General features: G+C 35.7%; 1 protein-coding gene across 1 annotated transcript in view; it reads right to left on the bottom strand.

Annotated features, from left to right (window-relative positions):
• The window catches only part of LOC149779204 (uncharacterized), a 99,960-nt gene that overhangs the window by 64,799 nt on the left and 14,533 nt on the right, over window positions 1-20,628 (bottom strand). Inside the window, exons 4-7 of the mRNA XM_089939778.1 lie at window positions 11,730-13,952; window positions 9,402-9,613; window positions 6,583-6,668; window positions 3,783-3,868 (exon numbers count right to left, since the gene is read on the bottom strand). Coding sequence (XP_089795904.1) covers window positions 3,783-3,868; window positions 6,583-6,668; window positions 9,402-9,613; window positions 11,730-13,952 — 2,607 coding nt within the window. The remainder of the gene's footprint in view (window positions 1-3,782; window positions 3,869-6,582; window positions 6,669-9,401; window positions 9,614-11,729; window positions 13,953-20,628) is intronic.

The raw sequence follows: 20,628 nt of genomic DNA, 5'->3' as shown, positions 1-20,628 counted from the left end.
CTGTTTGAATGAGAGGACTTGCAAAGGGGCACCACTGCATTTGCAATGCCATTTATAAGGGCACACAAAAAGATGGCAGAGCAGGGTAAGGTTGGCTGCCACATTTGATAAACTGAGGAGTTGCAAGAAGACCATTTTGCCTTTGAGTTGATCCTTCCAAAAGTGAAAGGAATTCTGCATTGAATAATCCAAGAAGTCGCAAGAATTTTCTTGCTGAAATCCTAGTCCTATTGGAAACAGACTTGACAAGTTCAATGATCATGATAACACAAACACAAGGAAGCTATACCAGATTTAGGTTGATGATAAACTCCATGCCCAGACGGACAAAAAGCTGTGATGAACGGAGGTCACACTTTTCCCAGTTCACTAGAAAGCCGAGATGATCTAAAAGTGAGAGATCATTTTCTGCCTTGAAGTGGAATAGAACTTAACATATGTTTCTAGTGGATGTGGTCCCAGGGATGCTACCATCATAGTAGATGAAGTCGATCATAAGAGGGTGATGATGCAACCCATAACACCGGTAAAAACCCAAGGGCTGATGTTGAGGACAAAGAGTAGAACCCTGGACTGATAAAACATGTTGTGGTAAGCAGAACAGAGAAACATCTGTGACACAGGGTGGACAGGACATGAAAAAATGCATTGGTCAGATCAAGACTGATGCTATACTCATCCCCTTCGATGGATAGGATGGATCTCACCAACTCCATCTTGAATTTTGGTGGCAAAAGGTATCGGGTGAGGCAACTCAGGTCAATGATCGGCCTCAATTTGCAATTCTCCTTTCAAATAAGAAACAGTCTGAAATAAAACCCTAGCAAAAGTGGTTTTTGCACAATCTCCACCACCTGTTTTTTGACAGGTGACTGTATCACCGGCTGTAGAAAGGCATCCTTCTCCTGATCTGATGGTACATCCATAATGAGGGGGAAAGAAGAAAGGGAAATGGGTTGAATAAATAAAATCTGAAGCCCCTCCAAAATGACCTGGATCATCCAATAATACTGAGGGAATAGGGTTATCCAATGGGCCTGAAATTACTGGAGGTGACTACCCACAGGCAGGCTGTCTGTGGGTGGTGGGGAGGATAGGTCAATGTCTAAAGTTAGCATGCTTAAAGGCAGAGAAACTTGGTTTTCTGCTGTCTCTATATGGTTGCCTCCTACCTTGGTTAGTCTGTTGGCTCACTGCACTGGGCAGGGATCTATATTGCACAATGACTGAAAAGATCCCTTGTCCCTAGTCCGCTTATTGTACTTCTACAGTGACATGAGCTGATTGTTTTGAAATGCCTGTGTGGATTGAATAGCAAGTTGGAGGTGCAGTTCCTGAGCTGCCTGCATCCAAACTGCATTCCCCTCCCCCCAAATAGTAATCACAACCCAAATGGGGTCACCTGTAAGGTGAGGCTTGAGCAACATGGACCACAAACATGCATCATATCAGGTCTAAACTGGCAGATGCAGTCGACACATTGACCATGGAATGGTGAACTGCCTGGTTAATGACTCTAGCAATCCTGGCTGTCGCCTCCCAAGCATGGTCATTGCCTGATTTCCCTGGGAGTTGGAAAATTGCCAATGAGAAAAGAAAGCATAAATTAGCAATTCAGCATGTTACTAACTTTCTAATGCCACCCCCATTACTAATGGAGTAAGTGAAAATAGTGTCATGCAAACTCGTTAATGACAACATGATCACACAATAAATCCAAATTTAAAGTTGAATGGTCCAATTTTAACACTAAAATGGCTTGGATTGTAGTAGGTATAATGATCATCTTATCAGTACAGCAGCAAAGCTAAAAAAAACTGGCAACACCTGGCAGTGGCAAGGGGAGGTAATGAGCAAGATGTATTGCCCTTTGTCTACATGAGATATATAGAAAAAGACAATTTTAGTCTTTTAGTAGGGCTGGATTCGTGAGGTAGCGGGCTGATATCCCTTAGATTAATGTGATCAGGGATTGTCCTTGAAGGAGAATCAAACTTTACCAGGACCATTTTATATTAAATACCAAATATGCCACGAATCCATAACATTTTACATCAGTCATATTGAGTGGTAATAAAATTTTTGAAATATACAAATAAATGCCAGCTCACACACTAAGTGCCCACATTACTACTGACAAGGCTCAGTCTATGTGTGACCAGTCCAATACATAACCCATGCAATCAACCTCAACTGACAGTAAAGATTCAGAAAAATGCAGACACTGAAATAAAACAGGTGCAAATTAGCCAGCAGTAAATTATGGCCAGTCAAATTGCCATTAAAAACAATATGGCTAAGGTTTTATTAATATAAGCTGCCATGATCGGGATAAAGATTACCTCATAAATATGCATAAATTCTGCTCATTATCAAATTCATTCAGCATCATCATAATACAGTGAAACCCTCCAAAACTGAAAACAACTGGGACCCCAACAAAATTTGGTTTTGATTTTTTTTTAGTTTACAACATTTTCACAGAATGTGAAAACTATTTTTTTTCTAAGAACTTGTGCGACAAGAGATAGGGTATATATTATAGGGTCTAAGACTGGAATGTGTTTGGTCCTAGCTTCACTAAACCATTGCCACACAAGATCATTCTGTCAAATTTGCATGCACAATTGAAATGATGCTTGTTTGCATCACCGCAGTTTCCAATTTCGTTCTTGTACAAATCAATTTTCTTAAGAATATTCAAAATGGCAAGCATTCCTACGTCAAACTGTTCCCCTACTTTCTTCACTGTAGGCTTTAGGATAGATTCATAGCCATTGATAAGACTCATTTTATCTTGTAAGGATTGTTCAATCCTTCTATACTTCTGCTGGATGTTCTGACATCTTGACATGTGAGTGAAAACAAATGACAGTCATGATTTCTTTAATATATGTAATGATTTTTCTATTTTGAAAATCAATATAGTGAACCTGCCTTAAATTAGAAACTGCTTTGTCAGTTTCCATTGGCAAAGCTTTTTATAAAAAAGGAAGGCCTCATGCCCAGTTAATAAAGCCCTGATATTTAATTTTTTTAAAAATGTTTTACTTATCATGCAGACAAACAAATATCATCAATCACAATCAGATAATAATCATACAAACATAATCCTTTTTAAATGGTGTACCTAAATGCATTTAATTATTATTCTGCCTTAAAAGGTGGCACTTTTTGTGGTGTAAAGACTTCAATTATCCCACTGTTAGCTCTGTGTTAGCAAATGAGTCAAGTACTGTTTTAACCTAACATGTCCTTGTTACATTTTCTGTCTCATAGATAAGCCTACTACAGCAGTTGCTACCCAAAATTAATGTTCCAGTGCGTCAGAAACTTAATAGCCAAATACATTTCCAAGTTTGAAGTGAGATTCAGTCTTATGGGGTTCTTTTAGGGTAAAATTGAAATTAAGTGTTACAGTTGTTTCAGTTTTTGGAGCTGATTTTAATCTCTCATTCATTTTGCAAACGTACATCTCAGACATTATACGTCTGACATTTTAAAGAAGGATTTTCTGAAAAATACAAAGTGCCATGTATGAAAAATATGATACATTTAATTAATAATATTTTTCATAGCTAAATGAAAAATTAAAAGGTATGAAAAATTACATGAAATATCTTTAGTCTAACGAGCAGTTCTAAAACCAGTATCTAACTAAAAATACCTGTATATTATTTAGAAAACTTGAACATGAAACTTTAACATTATTGAAAATGAAGCTGTTATCAGTGTAAAAGTGATATCTATTTCTCATCATGTTTACACATACAACTACTAACCCTTTGTCTAACTTGGTTGGAAGGCTTTCAGCACGTGCAACAATGGGGTTGATGAATGGGTGAAGAATCCTTCCATGATGAATTTCCTGCATAAATATAAACACAATCCATGTCATGGCAACAAGAACAAATTTAATTTTAACTATCTTCTTCAGTACTGACTATATATTGTTATTTTTCTGTTGCAAGAAACCAGAATCAAACATCAATGACCTGAAAGACACCATCAATGTAAAGTAATAACAACAGACTTAAGTGGGTCTGCAATCATCACCTCCATCACACTGGCATAGAACCAAATCACTGTCAGTGATGAATCAATATATGGAAATTTGTTCCATACTGATACTAATATTGATACATGAAATTCAGAACTGACACAAAACAATACTTATGCTATACAATTTACTTCAATCTTCAGCAGCCAAGAAATTTTATTAGTTGTGTGCTTTATATTCTTTAAATTGATAATTTTCCCTAGACAGCTGTAGCAGGCATATACATTCATGCTTGACAGATTTAAAAAAAAAAACTACTGACAATACCCACTTGCCTTCTGTAGTACAAGTCAAATAGCTCATGTATGCACTCTAAGTCACTTTTTGCAGCTACAGGTGTCATTTTGGAGAATTTAACAACACATACATCTAAATGCTAAACGGCAAATTCAATGATAATGTACTCTGACATTTTTAGGCACAATCAAGCAGAGTGATCTCCTTTTAACCGGTTTTGTTGAACGCTATGATGAAAGAGGGAACATGCCTGTGGCAGGCAAAAACTTGTGCTACAAACAAACAGACAGGACTATGTCATCATTCATAAACAAAGCCGATGAAAACACTGGCAGGAAGAAAAATATCAGCAAACAAGTCCAATAAATAGGAGGCAATTATATAACTTCTTATATATCTTCCGCATGGTCTGTCATCTTTTTCATTTCAATTCATAGACAATACCTATTTTTTCCATACAAATATGTGCTTTCATACACATAAATGATTAGAAACATGGCTGTCAATTGATTTATTTTAGTAAAATTTTACATCATGCAAAATTATCATTTTGAAGAAATGTTATATGTACAAGCTAAGAATCAAACTTAATATATGTTACTCCTCTATCCCAATGACAGATGAATATCCATACAGGAGATGAATGAAGATGCGCATGACTTCTTGTTCATGCAATCATACCTGGATTCCCCCTGCACATCCAATATTGACTTTCTTGACCCAGTGTAATGCTGAAATGCCATTGTAAAAGTCCTTAGTGATTGATAATTTATATCTGAAAATTTTGTTCTGACAATTAACATGTAGATCACTCAAAAATCATTACTGAATAAACTTTGTTATAACTACATTGCAATTAAATTTTAAAAATAAAAATATTTTTAAATTTAAATCAGTCAATGCACTTACATGACCTGTGTGCCTTGTACTATACAAATTACCACAAGATGACTAACAGGGCCTTGAGAAGCCGAGTGGTCTAAAGCACTAACCGTTATTATGGATCGCTGCCATCTCACCTCTGTCTGCATGAGTTCGAGTCTCAGGCTCGGCTAACATGGGTTTGTGAGAAAGCCTCCCAGTAGCTTCTCATGGGTCAGTGGTTCTTCCCGGAGTTTTCCAGGGTTCTTCCTCCACCAGTTATACTGGCCGCCATGTATAGCCTATCTTGTGCTGAAAAATGGTGTTAAACCCCACAACAACAACAAAAACAAGATGACTAACTCTCATAGCTTGAAATCTGCCCTACCTCCTACAATGCTCTTCTAATCTAGTCATCCCATCAGCATGTCAGACCTGCCAACCCTGACGAGTCTGTCTCAGTAAGGCAGTTGATTTTTCTTCCATAAGTTTGACCAGTTTTCAGTAAGTTGAACCAAAATATTATAAACTGCTATTGTAAAGCTGGAAAATGTAATTAAAAATTTTGCTATTTGAAACATGCAGTGATGATAAATGTTATGTTCAACTGAAAAATTTGTAAAGTATGCACAGACTTTAACTACCACTAGTACAGATGCACAAACTTTAATTCCAAACCCAATGCAGCTCAATGCCTTGTTGCTATCTCTCAACTTGACGTAATTTTTTTCATTTCATATGAAGGCAGAATCTGAATATTCCTTTTTATTCTTCTGTGTTGATCATTAACACTGTTCAAGAGGATTATTTTCCTTATTGTCTTAAACATGCATTGCTTGCTCGACACCATTTTAAAAAAATAATCTATAATCAATAGTTTGATCATGTACATGCTTTGCATGAACAAATAGGTGCAGTTTAAAGCATCTGAGGTGCTGCTGTAAAGTGAGTCTGGTTCCCTGACTAATTTCACTAATTCTAATATGTAACCCGGATCTAAATCAAACAAATTATCCGGACTTTTCGACAATGATTATTTTTTGTAGTGTTTGCTTCTATGCCGCAAGTCTGTATTTTAAGGGTAATTTCATAATACTTTACTGATCATTTAATAACCACTTTTACGTAAAGCTTCTCTTGAGAAATTTGCTTTCTTCAGCCGACCACCCACTTACCTCAACATCCACTGATGTCAACAATTATACCAGAGGTCCAATAATGTTGAGATAAGCGTGTAGGACTGTAGTTATACAGAATCAGATATCACAAGGCACAATGGGAAATCTTGTATTTCACATGTGGCTTTATAAGTATATATTTTTCACATGCGAAAATAAAGAAATGACAAAAGTATGAAATACGTTTCACCAATGACCTTCTATATTTCACATTTAAGTATATCATATAATTTATTGCTATTATACCTTGTCGTAGGATTTCTGGAAGAGTTCTTCTGTGACCCTGATTTCTTTGATTGCAAACTTGCATTTTACTTCCATGGGCATCTTTGCTGAAAAAAGAAGGAAGGATAAACTGTGTAGTACAAGGGGTCACAATATGAATACTTAGTACACATACTTTAATGTGAGTCAGGGTAGCCCTAATCTTTGGATTCTAATGTCACTAATCTGTCAAAGTTACACACTTTTCTTCAGCAGACAGCGAAAGTTACATAAAAATTGCCATTTGTAAGATTGTTGTGAATGTGACCTTTAACTGTTGGCTGCCAAATCAACAAGTTTCTCCATCTATAACGTTTTATTATGGTATATTAAGTCTATGTCAATCTTTTCACTAAATCATATTTTCTCATGGTCTTTGGACCACTAAATCAACGAACATCTTGTAATGTCAACAACAAATAATCTGAAGAATCTGATTTCTCAAGGCATGTTAAGTAGAATGCTATTTATTCCAACCAACTTGTTCACCCTAGATTCATTATGCTTCAATATAGGGGTAACATGTCTACAGTGTAAGCAAAGGTTTACTGATAGAACTTGAACACATTATTGAGTAGTTTTATTTTATCAGGTCACATGACCTTTACCTCTGACCCTTATAACACAATATTTGATAGGCTTCTTTGCACCCCATTTGGCAACCCAACTCAAACATTTAGTAGTTATATGAAGCAAAAGTACAGGCATTGCACAGAAACAAACTTCTTGATCAATGGCAGGCAAGCTCAACCATTACAAAGTATAGCAAAGCTGAGCAAATTCCATCAATACAACATCTGGGATAAGTGAAAATAATTTTGGTGTGTTTGGAGATTTTTGTTTTTGTTAGTTTTAAAGGCATTTTTAAAACACTATTGGCTACATTTTGCCAAGGAAATGGGAGCTAAGTGCCTTTCCCAAGGACACAACATAGCAGCCAACCCAGGCTGGCTTGGGCAGGTAGCAAACTCGTGACCCTTGGTGTACTGGCTTGGCTATTATGCAACCAAGAAAAAGTACATCACTACTCCTGACAAGGAGTGCCATATATACTCACAAGTCAAGCCAAACTGCAAACAACAAAGATCTGCCATGTCATAATGCACCTGTAGATCAGGGTCTATTTTGTTTGTTCTACTGATTACTTCCAACAAACTGCACAACCCCAGATCTGCCAGTGCATCATGCAACGGTAGATCTGGGCCTGTGCAGTTTGCCCCATATTATAAGTGAATATGTATGGTAGACCTTAACTTAACAGTTGCATCAATATTTTGAATCCTACATTCCAAAATTGAAAAACTGTAGAGACTTGACAAACAAATGTACAGTTCAAATAATCATAAGCTGTGCCAGAATTGAAACCATAAAAGATGTCTATAGTAGGATTTTAGAAGGCACTTAATACAGAATTTATTACAGAGCGTTTTCAATCATGTATGAACCAAAGCATTCGCTGTACAACTTTTAATTTCAAGCAGTCAAAATTACATAATCTCCTTAACAATGGTATGTATAAAGCTTAGATTCTACGATTTAAGTTGTATTATTAATCATGACTTGTATGATTACCATGACCACGATAATCAAGAATACCATAAATGGTGGTGTGGAGAGAGAGTGGAGAGGATTACGAAAAAATAAACCTCCCACCATCTCTCCATGTGTCCTGATGGGAGTTGCCATGGCAGCTCGCAGAGAATTGCTGTGTACACCATGCTCGCTAATGGACTCATTGAGGATGACCACCATGGAGTGGACATGGTCTCAATCAAATGGATCACCATGCTCTCTCGTGGACTCATTGAGGATGATCACCGTGGAGTGGATGTGGTCTCAATCAAATGGATGTAACTTACTGTATAAGACCCCTGCTAAAGAGCGAAATAGAGATAAAGAGAGAGAGGCTGACCAATTTAACTACATCATTATCAGATGATAATACACATTTCCTAGTTCTAATGAAAATGATGTAATAGAGAATGTCAAATCAAATTTAAATAATATTAAATGGTTGCAATGCCTCGAAAACTGTACTAATACTACTGCAAACTGACTGCTTTTTAGTTGTAGGAAATATATGTCTCTGAACAAATGTCAATCAATAATACTGATCCGCTGCTCCATGGTGGAGATGACATCAGCATACCAGCCAAGGCTTAGTGGTGATTTGTTAGTATTTTAGTGCTCCACAGCAGAGTGTTATTGCGGAGCGAAATAAGAGGATTTAAGTGCCCCACAGTAATGCGTGGGGTTCCAAAAATACACATGAACTGTACCGTACTCCTGCCCTGTAAGTAAGCACAAGCAGTTGACTGTGATTAACAGTTAGCATATGTTTGAACTCTGGTCTGGGTACGTAGTCTAAAACCAAAAAGCCTTTATGCAAAAGCCATTTTACAGCTTTCAATCACAGTGACCTTTGACATCTAGATCAACAGGCTTGATTCTTACCCCACATGCAAGTGCAAACTTTTCAGTAAATTATGTTTTTCCTAGAATAGTTAACATATCTTTCAAATAGTTTAGGTAGAACAGCAATAATAAACTAATGGATAGTCAACAGATGACGTATAAACCCATGAGCTCTTTTGGTCTTTGGATAGACAGATGACATATAACCCTATGAGCTCTTCTGGTCTTTGAATAGACAGATGATATATAACCCTATGAGCTCTTCTGGTCTTTGAATAGACAGATGACATATAACCCTATGAGCTCTTCTGGTCATTGAATAGACAGATGACATATAGCCCATGAGCTCTTCTGGTCTATGAATAGTAGAGCTAAAAATTACATACCTTTGTAAACTGTTCCAAATGCTCCTTTTCCAATCTCTTTCCCAAGATAACTTGTCATTTCTCGAACAGTCATTGTAATGATCTGTCCATATCTAGGATAGTTTGGGCTGCAAACTGCCTGCTTTTTAGTTGTAGGAAATATATCATATGTCTCTGATTTCCTGCTGTCTCCATGATCATGCAATTCCTGGGGCTGTTCTTGACTTCTTGGACTATTAAAAGATAAGTAAATAATGACGAATATCATGCAAAAATAAAAACAAGAAATATAAACAAGCCCCCCAACTTTTTGTTAAGTCCTCTATTAATTCAGCCAGAAAGAAAGAAACTTTGTAACTGTGTTTCATCCAACTTCAACATTAAATCTAGGGCGTGGACAGAAGTATGGATGGATAGATGGACAAACATACAGGATGGTAATGTGATTGTCATATCAAGCTTCTGTCTGATGTAAAAGTACAAAAAAGGAAAACCCATAATAACACTTGATAAGCCTAACATTTCTTGAAGTTAGAGCTTACCAGTTTCCATGACTTGATACAATCAACATTATAATACTCATGTTTTCTTACATGAATTCACTTCACTTCATCAGACCTTTTGATAAATAGCATATCAATACATTTTATGAAAATAAATTGATCACAAATGCATATAGAAATTTTTTAATGCATTCAATGTATGCAACATTTTTTAGCATCAGATCCAAAATTGTCAGCATATGTCATTTGCCGTAGTCACATTCTATTGTGCATTAAGGGTTCATTCAATCAGTATGTACTATATGAATGGTAAGGATTCCTGATGTTCCATACATGCTTGAAATGATAGTGCCTAATATGGTAAGGACACAATTCAACTACAGCCATATAATAAAGCACTCTTAGTATTGGTCACCATATCATCTTCTGCATTCTCACAGACATAATAAACATTTCACTAATTACAACTAGGTACCAAATTTGTGTTGGTCACTAAATCATCTGTTACAGTCTTGTGGGCATAATAAACATCTCACTAATTATAATTATGTCAGATACCATGACTTTCTGTTGCATAGTGTTCACAAAATCCTTATTTAAACTGAAAAAACTCAGTTAATTTCCAAACCAAGAAATAAACTACACACCACAACTTAGGACAATCTTATCTGCCTTATTTTCAAAACTCAAAATACATTAGTTAACTTCTGTATACAAATCTGGAAAGGGGGTTTTCTTTTAAAGGCTTTCATTTGGAAAACTTCTGAATAACTGAGAACATCTGTGTCTCTCCCTTTCTATATGGCCTTGAAAGCCTGAATATTCTACTGATGGTGCTACTGTATTTATGCAAAGTTGTTATGTCATAATTACATTTCCCACAACTCCAGCTTGAAACTGATATTATTGTTACTAACCCTTGCCAGCTGGCTGAAGCAACATTGTTCCGTACACCATTTCAATTTCAAAGCTGATGATTCTTGAGTAGTCATGGAGAATTTAATTATGACACATCTTGCATCGCTTGATTATCACCTGGCTGTTCAAGGTTTCCATATGGTTGCAAAGGAAGCCACATCACTGCTTAGGAAGCCATCAAGACATAATTTAATTAGAACCGATCAAAACAAACATTCATTATTTAGTCTACTCAGACATCTGGAAAAACTGAGAATAGGTTGCATATGATTGCAATGGAGCTCACAATGTTGCTAATATTTAATGAACCAATCAAAGGAAGTGGGAAAAAGGCTTCCCACATAGTTGCTCAGGAAGTCACACTATTTGCTAGGGGAGTCACCATGAAAAAGGCTTTTACAGAGCATGTCCTTGGAAACATAAGACTGAGCTTGATAAAAATTGGCTTGGCCATTCTTGTGAAGTCAAAACTAGGCTTTCCATTTTGATTGCAACATTGTCACACCAATGCCAGGGAAGCACAATTTTGGCAGATCATGTCCTAACGTTTGATTCCAACAGGCACAGTGGTCTTGCAAAGAAGCTGGAAAAAAGAAATGCTGGCAGAACACAAACAATAAGCAACATTTTGATTTTGAGTACTGAACATTTATTTTATATGAACATCTTACCTAGCTGATGTATCTCATGAACACTGGGACTTGGCTGATGAATTGTATGGACTTTGGGACTTAGCTGATGAATTGTATGGACTTTGGGACTCATTTGACATGGCAAGAGTGCCTGCTTAACCAACTTTTCAATGGAAGGAGTACATTGGAAAAACTACAGAAAACTTGTCTTTTGACAAGACCTTCTAACTGTAAAGTAAAGTGAACAGACCCAAAAGTTGAATCCTCTGTACAAACATAATTGTGCATAAACTTACTCAGTGCTTTTTCCATCTACTGCTTCCTGTTTTCCATTGGCATCACCTCCCTCACTTTCACTGGTCCTTGCATGACTTGAGCTGAAGAGGTTTGAACCAAATGAGCTGTGCCCCTCTCTCCCATTCCCTACATGGTGATTTTCATCTGAGGTGTTGGTTCGCTCAACAGAATTTGAGGTTGTACCATTATTAGATTGATTTATATTACCAGGCATTCCTTTTTCATCTTGTTCATCTTGTCCATATGTTATGTCTACATGTTCTGAATTAATCAAATCATTAATTTTACTGGTTTCATTCAAGTTGGCATTGCTTTCTTTAGATAAATTCAATTTGGATATCGCTTCTTCAATGAGAGTGCTGGAAATAATCTCCTGGCTTTCCCCTTTCTGTTGAGCTCCTTTAGACCTAGAGTCTCGACTGAATATATGTGTAGGAGTATCAAATGGTGAACTGAAATTGCCTGTTTCAGTTTGGAAAGTTTGGCCTAATGTTAAGTTTTCACCACTAGGTGATTCGCTTGTATTAGGCATTTCTCTGATGTCTTTTAGATCTTCATTAATATCCTTCTTAATTTCTGGACTTGCCTCATTCTGGTTATTAATTACAAGATGTGAAGTAGCTCCTAAATTGCCTGGATTAGCCACATCTCTTACATATATTGCTTCACTCTGGATGCTTTTGCTTTCTTTTCCTTCATCAGGAAAGTCTGGATGAGATCCAGATATATTCAGCTCAGACATCTGTTTTTCATCCCTACCACTTGACTCAATCTCCTGACTTGCCTCATTCTGTTCTCCTCTTTTTGAAGCTTGCTCAGGTTCTGGTTCTAAATTAATAACATCTATTAATCTACCTCTGAATTTTCCAGTTTCAGTTTCGGCACTTTTTCCTACTGTCAAGTTTACTTTATCATGTAAATGACTTGTGTTAACCATTTCTCTAGGGTGAATTGCCTCTTCATAACCAGCTCCTGTCTGAACGTCCTTACTTGCCTCTTTCTGTTTGTCTCTTCTGGAAGCTTGTTCAGGTACTTGATCTTCATTGGTTATTAAATGATTTATATCAAGATCTCCTTTGAATTGAGTCCCCGTTGGGGCAGCTTGTTCTGATGTAAAGTTTACATTATCTGATGGACTGCCTGCGATACCCATTTCTCTTGCATCTTCAACTTGACTCTGACTTTTTTTTCCTTCTATGATTTCATCAAAAGTGTTTTGAGATTCAAATAATTTTGAACTGGCAATCTGTTCATTAAAATCTCTAAATTGAGTGTCATGGCCTGCATCTTTCTGTCTAGCACCTGCATCTTGCCTTTGAAATTTTTCTACTGGTTCCATTATCAAGTCATAATGATCTGTCTTGGCTCCTATATTACTTGCTGGTTTTTCAAGAGGTAAATGAAAATCTCTTGCCGCATGAGGATTTCTAAATGCTGCTGATGCAGGTATAGACATATCGTCTACATGAGTAACACTGATCTGTTGAAAATATTGGTTATTGCTCTGAGACTGCCTTGGGTTAATTCCAACATAGGGTGAATAATGAGGCAAATTATTCTCAGGCTGAGGTTGTTCTGGTGGCCAAGAACGTCTTTCCTCCTTCCCTGGTGTTATACCAACTCTTGTATATGGATACTTGTCCTGCGACATGCCTGGTGTAAAGGTGATGCCTGAAGTATACTTGCCGCTGGGATACCTGAATGGATCCTGATTCATAACTGATTGTAGTCTTTCTAATTGCTTTATACGTTCAGCAAAATTCCTAATTGAATTAATATTATTCTCTACTAAAATTCCTTCTTCAAAAGCTTTTTCAAACATCTGCCAAACATTTTCTACATTCTCTTTATCTTTGGTCAAACCTAATATAAATTTGGCACTCTTCAAATCATCTGAATCAAGCTTCTGTCCAAATTTCCATAATATTCTCATAAATTCATTAATTTCATGTTCAGAAACTTGGCAGCTGTGACCTAGCTTTTCTGCAATTATATTTCTTAAATCAGTACGACCAATTAATTCAAATAATTCAACCAAAAGAGTCAAATTATCAATTCTGATGCAATCCAGTTTCTCCAGCTCAGTCAGCAGTTTTGTAGCATCTAACTTTATATCAGACCTTTTTTTCTTCCCTTTAATATGCAATCTCAGCAGAAATACCAGTTCTCTGACTTCATCACTTGTAAGTTCTCCTGCAAGTGCCTCTAGAAGTTGTCTGTACCTGTAGTGATTAAGGAGATATGTAAATTCCATTGCATAATCTAAATAGAGAAAAAAGCTCTACTCATATACACATATACATTTTTATTACCCTACATACAAGAAATTATTAAACTAACTGATCACTGGGTCAGAAAATGAGCCATGTCAATAACTTAAACTACAACAGTGATTCATATAGACAGCTATAAGTTTAGTTATTATTAATGAAAGTGCAAAAATTATAATGTGAACATAAAAGTGTAATCTATATATTACATACTATTATTGCAGAAAAATGTGTGAAAAATGGACATTTTTTTTAGACTAACCAGGACCTGCAGCTGGTTAAAATTCTTGTCACAAATGGGCAAAATCCATGTGAATTAGTAAAAAATTCAAATACAAAACATATTGATGGCTTAACAGGGCAGGAGGTAGTCACCTACTGCCGAGCTCTGTAGCGTCATGGTTATGCATGATACACTAAAGTGGATGGTATTATAGATAGATGTAGCTCTACAATGATACCAAATAATCTGGAATATTTAGTTGCACTACAAAATACAGATAAAAAAACCTCATCTTTTGGACCTGGCTTTTTTAACCCAAAATTTGCCAGCGGTCAGAATCCAATTTTGTGTCCGGATTTTAGACTTTTTGGTCTCAGATCTAAGGCAAACTGGTATGAACTGAAAACAGACAGATAAGCCTTTGCAAAAAGTAGGATAAGATGGGCATTTTGAATAAATAGCAGTCTCGATACAAAAATAATGGCTCCGTGTAGCAAAAAAAAACTTGTACCCTTCTGCTCATGCGTGAGTCAAATAGCCAATGAAAAACGATGTTTCTAACACATCTAGGCAGTATGTTGTTGAAAGATGACCGGGGATTTGGTGTTTTCGAGTCTATTCAGAAATAAATTTCAAAATGTGTTTCCTACTCGATTTTCAGGCGAAAATGACAAAAAGTTTAAGGGGTTAATGTGTTAACGTGAGAGGAGGTAGTAGCCTACCGCCAAGCTCTGTAGCATCATGGTCATGCACGATACACTAAAGTGGGTGGTATTATAGAAAGGTAGACAGATGTAGCTCTACAATGATACAAAAATAATGCCTCCGTTTAGCACCAACAAAAAAAAGAAGAAAAAAAAATCCACATGTTACCCTTCTGCTCATGCGCGAGCCAGATAGCTAATGAAAAAAAAGTGTTTCCAACACAACTAGGCAGTATGTTATTGAAAGATCACCTGGGATCTGGTGTTTTTGGATCTATTCAGAAATAGTTTTTAAAATGTGTTTCCTACTTGAATTTCAGGCAAAAATGACCACAAAAAAACAGGGGTTAATGTGTTAATCAATCTACATGTCAAACTTTCACTGATTGACAATAACGTCAAGTCCACAAATTGTGCAATGAGTATGATGATGTGCTCAATCTGAGGTCTGCATCTTGCATATTATTCTTTTCCGATTTGTAAAGAGCTAATAAGTTGCACTTTTTCTGCACCAACAAGTTTCGAAGTTACAGCCGTGACAAAGTAACAGGTTACTGTATCCTTATGGTGACCTTGACATTTGAGATGGGATGCACAATTTTGGTATGGCATTATGGTTTTTCTTAAACCTAAGTCCATAAAAAAAATGCTTGAATTCATTTAACCATTACTACTTTGAAAAATGTGTGGGTCTATTTCCTGGGTTTGCATGGCAAGATGTAATGAATGCATTGTTTTCACTGCAACAGATGCATTAGATGTCTGAACTATGAAACTACCATCACTCCTGTCAACCTTGTGGTGAACTAGCCTTTTCAAGACAACTGAAAGTAGAGCTGTTTTTCCTTTACCAGCATTGTAATTCATGATGGGTCTTACTCCCATAAATCAGATGACTGTACTGCAAACAAGTGATGGGTACTCTTTTACCCAGAAGCTTATGACAAATGATAAATTCTAAACAAGAGATCTGATGTTCAATGATATTGCTCACCTAGGTAACTGACTTATGCAAGCTTCTAAAAGCAAATTCATAAATGCACTGAACTGTAGAGTGGAAACAAAATTTGAGCAATTAGTTGCCTCATTGTCTACTAAGCCTAGAAAAGTATGCACTTTGTTTCAGGTCCAAGCGAAACAAAAATGGGTAGATCAGACAGAATAAGATTTTTAAAACTTATTTTCCACCCTCCATTTGCTAAAAGTGAGCCATGGATACATGACTGAATAGTATTCTTTTGACAAATGATCTTGTCTGTACTACTCGTCATGATGTTAAATTACATATACAAGCATTATATTGTAGCTTAAATAATTTAATTTTATATAACTTGCTGCACATTTTAATTCTTCACAACTGGCAAACAGTACACAAAGATACTTATTACTGAATTAAGCTTTCTAGTCTGTATCAAATAGGTGCACACAAAAAATTGGGAGAAATGGTAAGCATCTTTGTGAGTGTAATGTCTATAGTATTGCCTATGAATGAAATGAAATGCAATTCTGTCACAGCATACAGACAATCTTCAATTCATCTGTTTGATGGGGATTTTTTAAAATTCTTCTTTGGATGGAAATTGCTGGGGTCAGGGTCCAGAAAAATAGAGCATCTGGATATCTAAATAATAAAGTAATAACTGCATTTTTTATTTTAAAGTGTTTCTGGGATAAAGCATCAGTCTGTTTCTTTTTTAAATTGTAAGAGAAAGATACAAAATATTAATTAAAAAGAATTTGTGATTAAATGTGTTTAATATATGAAATGCCATAAAAGAATGTATATACACCTAAGATATAAAATCAAATATTTCTGACATTTTAATGTCAAAACCATTTGAAGGTATTTACTTGTTGTTGTTGTAGGGTTTAACGCCATTTTTCAGCACACGATAGGCGATACATGGCGGTCAGTATTAATGGTGGAGGAAGAACCCGGTAAAACCCCGGAAAGAACCACTGACCCACGAGAAGCTACTGGCAAACTTTCTCACATACCCACATTGGCTGAATCCGAGACTCAAACCCACGCAGACAGAGGTGAGATGGCAATGATCCATAACAGACAGCGTCGAAGGTATTTAGTGGCTTTCGTTCATTTTTGTTTGGCAGTGGGAGCAAGATGTCTCCTGTACACAATATAAGCAAGTTCACCCTCAAGTCTGCATACACTTCATTGATTTCCAAGCTAATCTTATCCCTACCAGTAACTTATTTTATCTAATATGTAGTCTTACTTCTTTTATTTCTATTTTATATTTTTCTTCAGCTTAAAATTACAGACTATTTGATTTAATCCTTAACACAATTTTGTTGTGTGCAAAGCTTAACAACCTGTTTTATCAAAATGGATTCTAAAGTTATTTGTTCCATTTACTGCAAAATGGAGAACTGTGCATAACCTCAAAAATTTAATTCTCGATAGTGCCAATAACACTTATTTCCCTTGCTTTAATATGCAATCTGGCATGAACAGGATGCTTTCTATCAAGCTTGGTCAAATTCTAGTCAGCATTAGTGTTGTGGACTTTCTTAATAGAAAAAATCATTTTTACTATGAACAAGCTTCTCCTCTGGATATTGTTGTTATTGTTGTAGGGTTTAATGCCATTTTTCAGCACAAGATAGGCTATACATGGCAGCCAGTAAGAACCACTGACCCACGAGAAGCTACTGGTATGCTTTCTCAAATACCCATATTGGCCTAACCTTAGACTCAAACCCATGTAGACAGAGGTGAGATGACAATGGTCCATAATGGTGAGTGTTTTAAAACCACTCAGCCACTCAGAGCCCCTCTTCTGTGGAGATGAAATATATGTAAAAAAATATAAATAAAAGCAGTTACCGCCTAGATGGATTAATGCAAATCAATAGATTATTTTTTCTTTATACAACTTCACTGTACTTCACATTCCAAAATGAAGCATACTATGATTTTTGTTCTGAGTGTGTGGTCTTTATGTTACCAATATGCCCACTGCTTCAATTCTCTCTCGCTTCTTTCTAAACGTTTTAAGCTAATTTTCTTGCCTGGTCATTCAATGGGTTGTTCACAGTATGTAGCTCTTTATTGTTATATTTACAATTTATGTTGCATGGGTACATTTGTAAGAATTGTACTGTTCTTTTCAATCCTATCTGAAAATGGCAAGTATTTTGTCTTTAAATACAAAGGGACTAGGAGACATGCAAAACAAAAAGATGAGTTTGAATTTGTAAGACAAAAATGTTCCATATATTGCTCACAAGCTACTCATTTCACTGAAGCAATCATACCATACACGGAAACAGAGTGGGGATGTAAACGTTATTTTAGCTCTTCTCGCACAAGCACATCATGTGGTGCGGCAATGCTCTTCCAAAATAATATTCGGCTTTCAAGTTTCAAGACACTTTAAGTATAATCTTGATATCAAAGTTAAAAAACAACAAGCAGTAATATGTATTACCTAAATAATGGTTCTTGAATATATTTTTGATGCAACTGAGTCAATTATCAGAGTATGAAAATCCCACTACTGTCATCTGTGCAGATTGGAACTAATTTCAAGCATGTAACATAAATGTATAAAGAGTCAGAAGAATGAAAAAAAAACAAAAAGCAAAGGACTGGATACTGTCAAAAATAATTGCATCTCCATGGAGAATTTATAATTTTGAGTTTAAAGAGTATTCTTGGATTTAGAAATATTCTTTAATTATGGTACACTTTGATTTTCTCTTCATAAATGAAGAAAGTTTAAATTTTATTGATAATAAGAATGCACACGCATGTCCAAGTTATAGGTATGACCATTCACCTATCAATTTACACAATTTATAAAGGAACCAGGTTTTTTGAAATTCAAGAATTTGTTGCTAAAAGACCAAGTACATGTAGAAAAGGTGAAGAAAAACTTTGAAGAAATAAATTCACAATACACTACCACTACAACTACAAATATTAATAATATGGATGAGCAATAATACTTTGAAATGATTTAATTAGAAATCTGCACCCTGATAAAAAATAGTCTTCTTTCAGAAAAAAAAAACGAAAATAGAAAGAAGAAAAAGAACTGTTGAAGGCAACTGAATATTTGGAAACGGTATTAAAATTTTTTCAATATACCGAGTGTAGATGTACTTCAAAACTCAAAAAATTCAGCTCAAAGAAATAACAAAAGAGAAAGTCAAAAAGTCACATTACCCCATCTCAACATGACCATCCATTCAGGAGTAGCATCAATAAGATTTTCAAGATGGCCACTGTAGCAGCCATACTGGATCTTTGAGTAATAATAATTTCATTTAGGTCCAAATAGGTCTTGGAATAAATATGTAGCTAAGTTTCAAGCAGTTATGGATTTGCTGCAATAACAAACTTTGTCAAATGGGCAGAATGAGGACAAACAACATGTTATCCAGTAAGTTCTTTCAGCATATGACCAATATTGATGAAGTTTTTACTCTAAGAAAAATAAGTAACCAGAAAGAGTAAAAGAGTCCTGCACTGAAACAAAAGATAGAAAAAATCTATAACTTTATCCAAGATGAAACAAGACTAAACCCATAAAAGTCACATAAGGTCTATCAATCAATGTTCAAATCAACCTGCATGAGAAAATGTTGAATGGGTCTTGAACTATGATGGTTATAAGCAACATTCCACGTGAAGATTAAAGTTAATCATCAAAGGCCATAACTGCAAAGCGGAGCTGATGAGACAAAACTCATAAATGGCATACCTAGGTCTATGAGACAATGTACACAATAAATTTTGCATCAGAATGGTTCCTAACTGTATGATGGTTACAAGGAACTGCTGTAGAAGACATTTAAAACTGATAAAAAGGGCAATAATTCACCTACTAAAATGGTATCCAATTATGTTTTTTTAGTCAAATATGGAGAAAATCTTCAAAATGTTGATTTTAATGCATTTATAGAACAGTGAAATAGATTAAAAATCCATTTACCCTTGGAAAATTGACTCCAACCATATTCCCAAAATTTAACATCAGAATAGTTAGATTGTCCAAACTTAAGGAGTGCATTACCTCCCTTGACATTGCATTATCTCAAATAACCCAAGACATTGTTCATTGACATGAATAAAGAGAAATGAAGGTTGTACTCAGAGGTTTGAATATGTCATCAGACTGAAAACTGGATCCAACAAAATTGCAAAATTAGAAAGAGAGGAAAATATCAACCAGCTGCTTTAAAGCACCTGCCACTCAAGCATGACACAGTGTTAAATGCAAATTAACCAAGATTGTATTATATACATGTAAGCTGTATGACAGTATCTCACGAATAAAAATCATCATTTAAAAATACATCCACTGTGAGTGCAATTGACAATCTTTTCGCTAGCATGGGTTATAAAAAGTATTATTAAAGCAAGTCATAGCTGTGTATACTATTTACCATATAAACATCAAAGTCTGTATCAATTATGACTACAGATGGCAAGTAAATAGAAGACAGGTGGTGAATAAACACAACTGGCAGCAAGCAATGAACTAATTCATTGAACTTACCAAAAGGATCTCAAACACAAATTTTATTGCAAAATAAATGGACCTGGTAAGCTGACTGGATTCTTTTAAGCGTGTCAATTTTTTTTTTTTAATACAACGTGGGCCGAGATAGGGAAGCCAACTTTTGTTCCCTTTTACTGGTATCTATCAGAATTTTAAGAAAAAATATGAAA

The sequence above is a fragment of the Sinohyriopsis cumingii genome, chromosome 17 (assembly GCF_028554795.1).
Source record: "Sinohyriopsis cumingii isolate HCF-2022 chromosome 17, ASM2855479v2, whole genome shotgun sequence".
Lineage (NCBI taxonomy): Eukaryota > Metazoa > Mollusca > Bivalvia > Unionida > Unionidae > Sinohyriopsis > Sinohyriopsis cumingii.
This window is presented reverse-complemented; position numbering and strand designations above follow the sequence as displayed.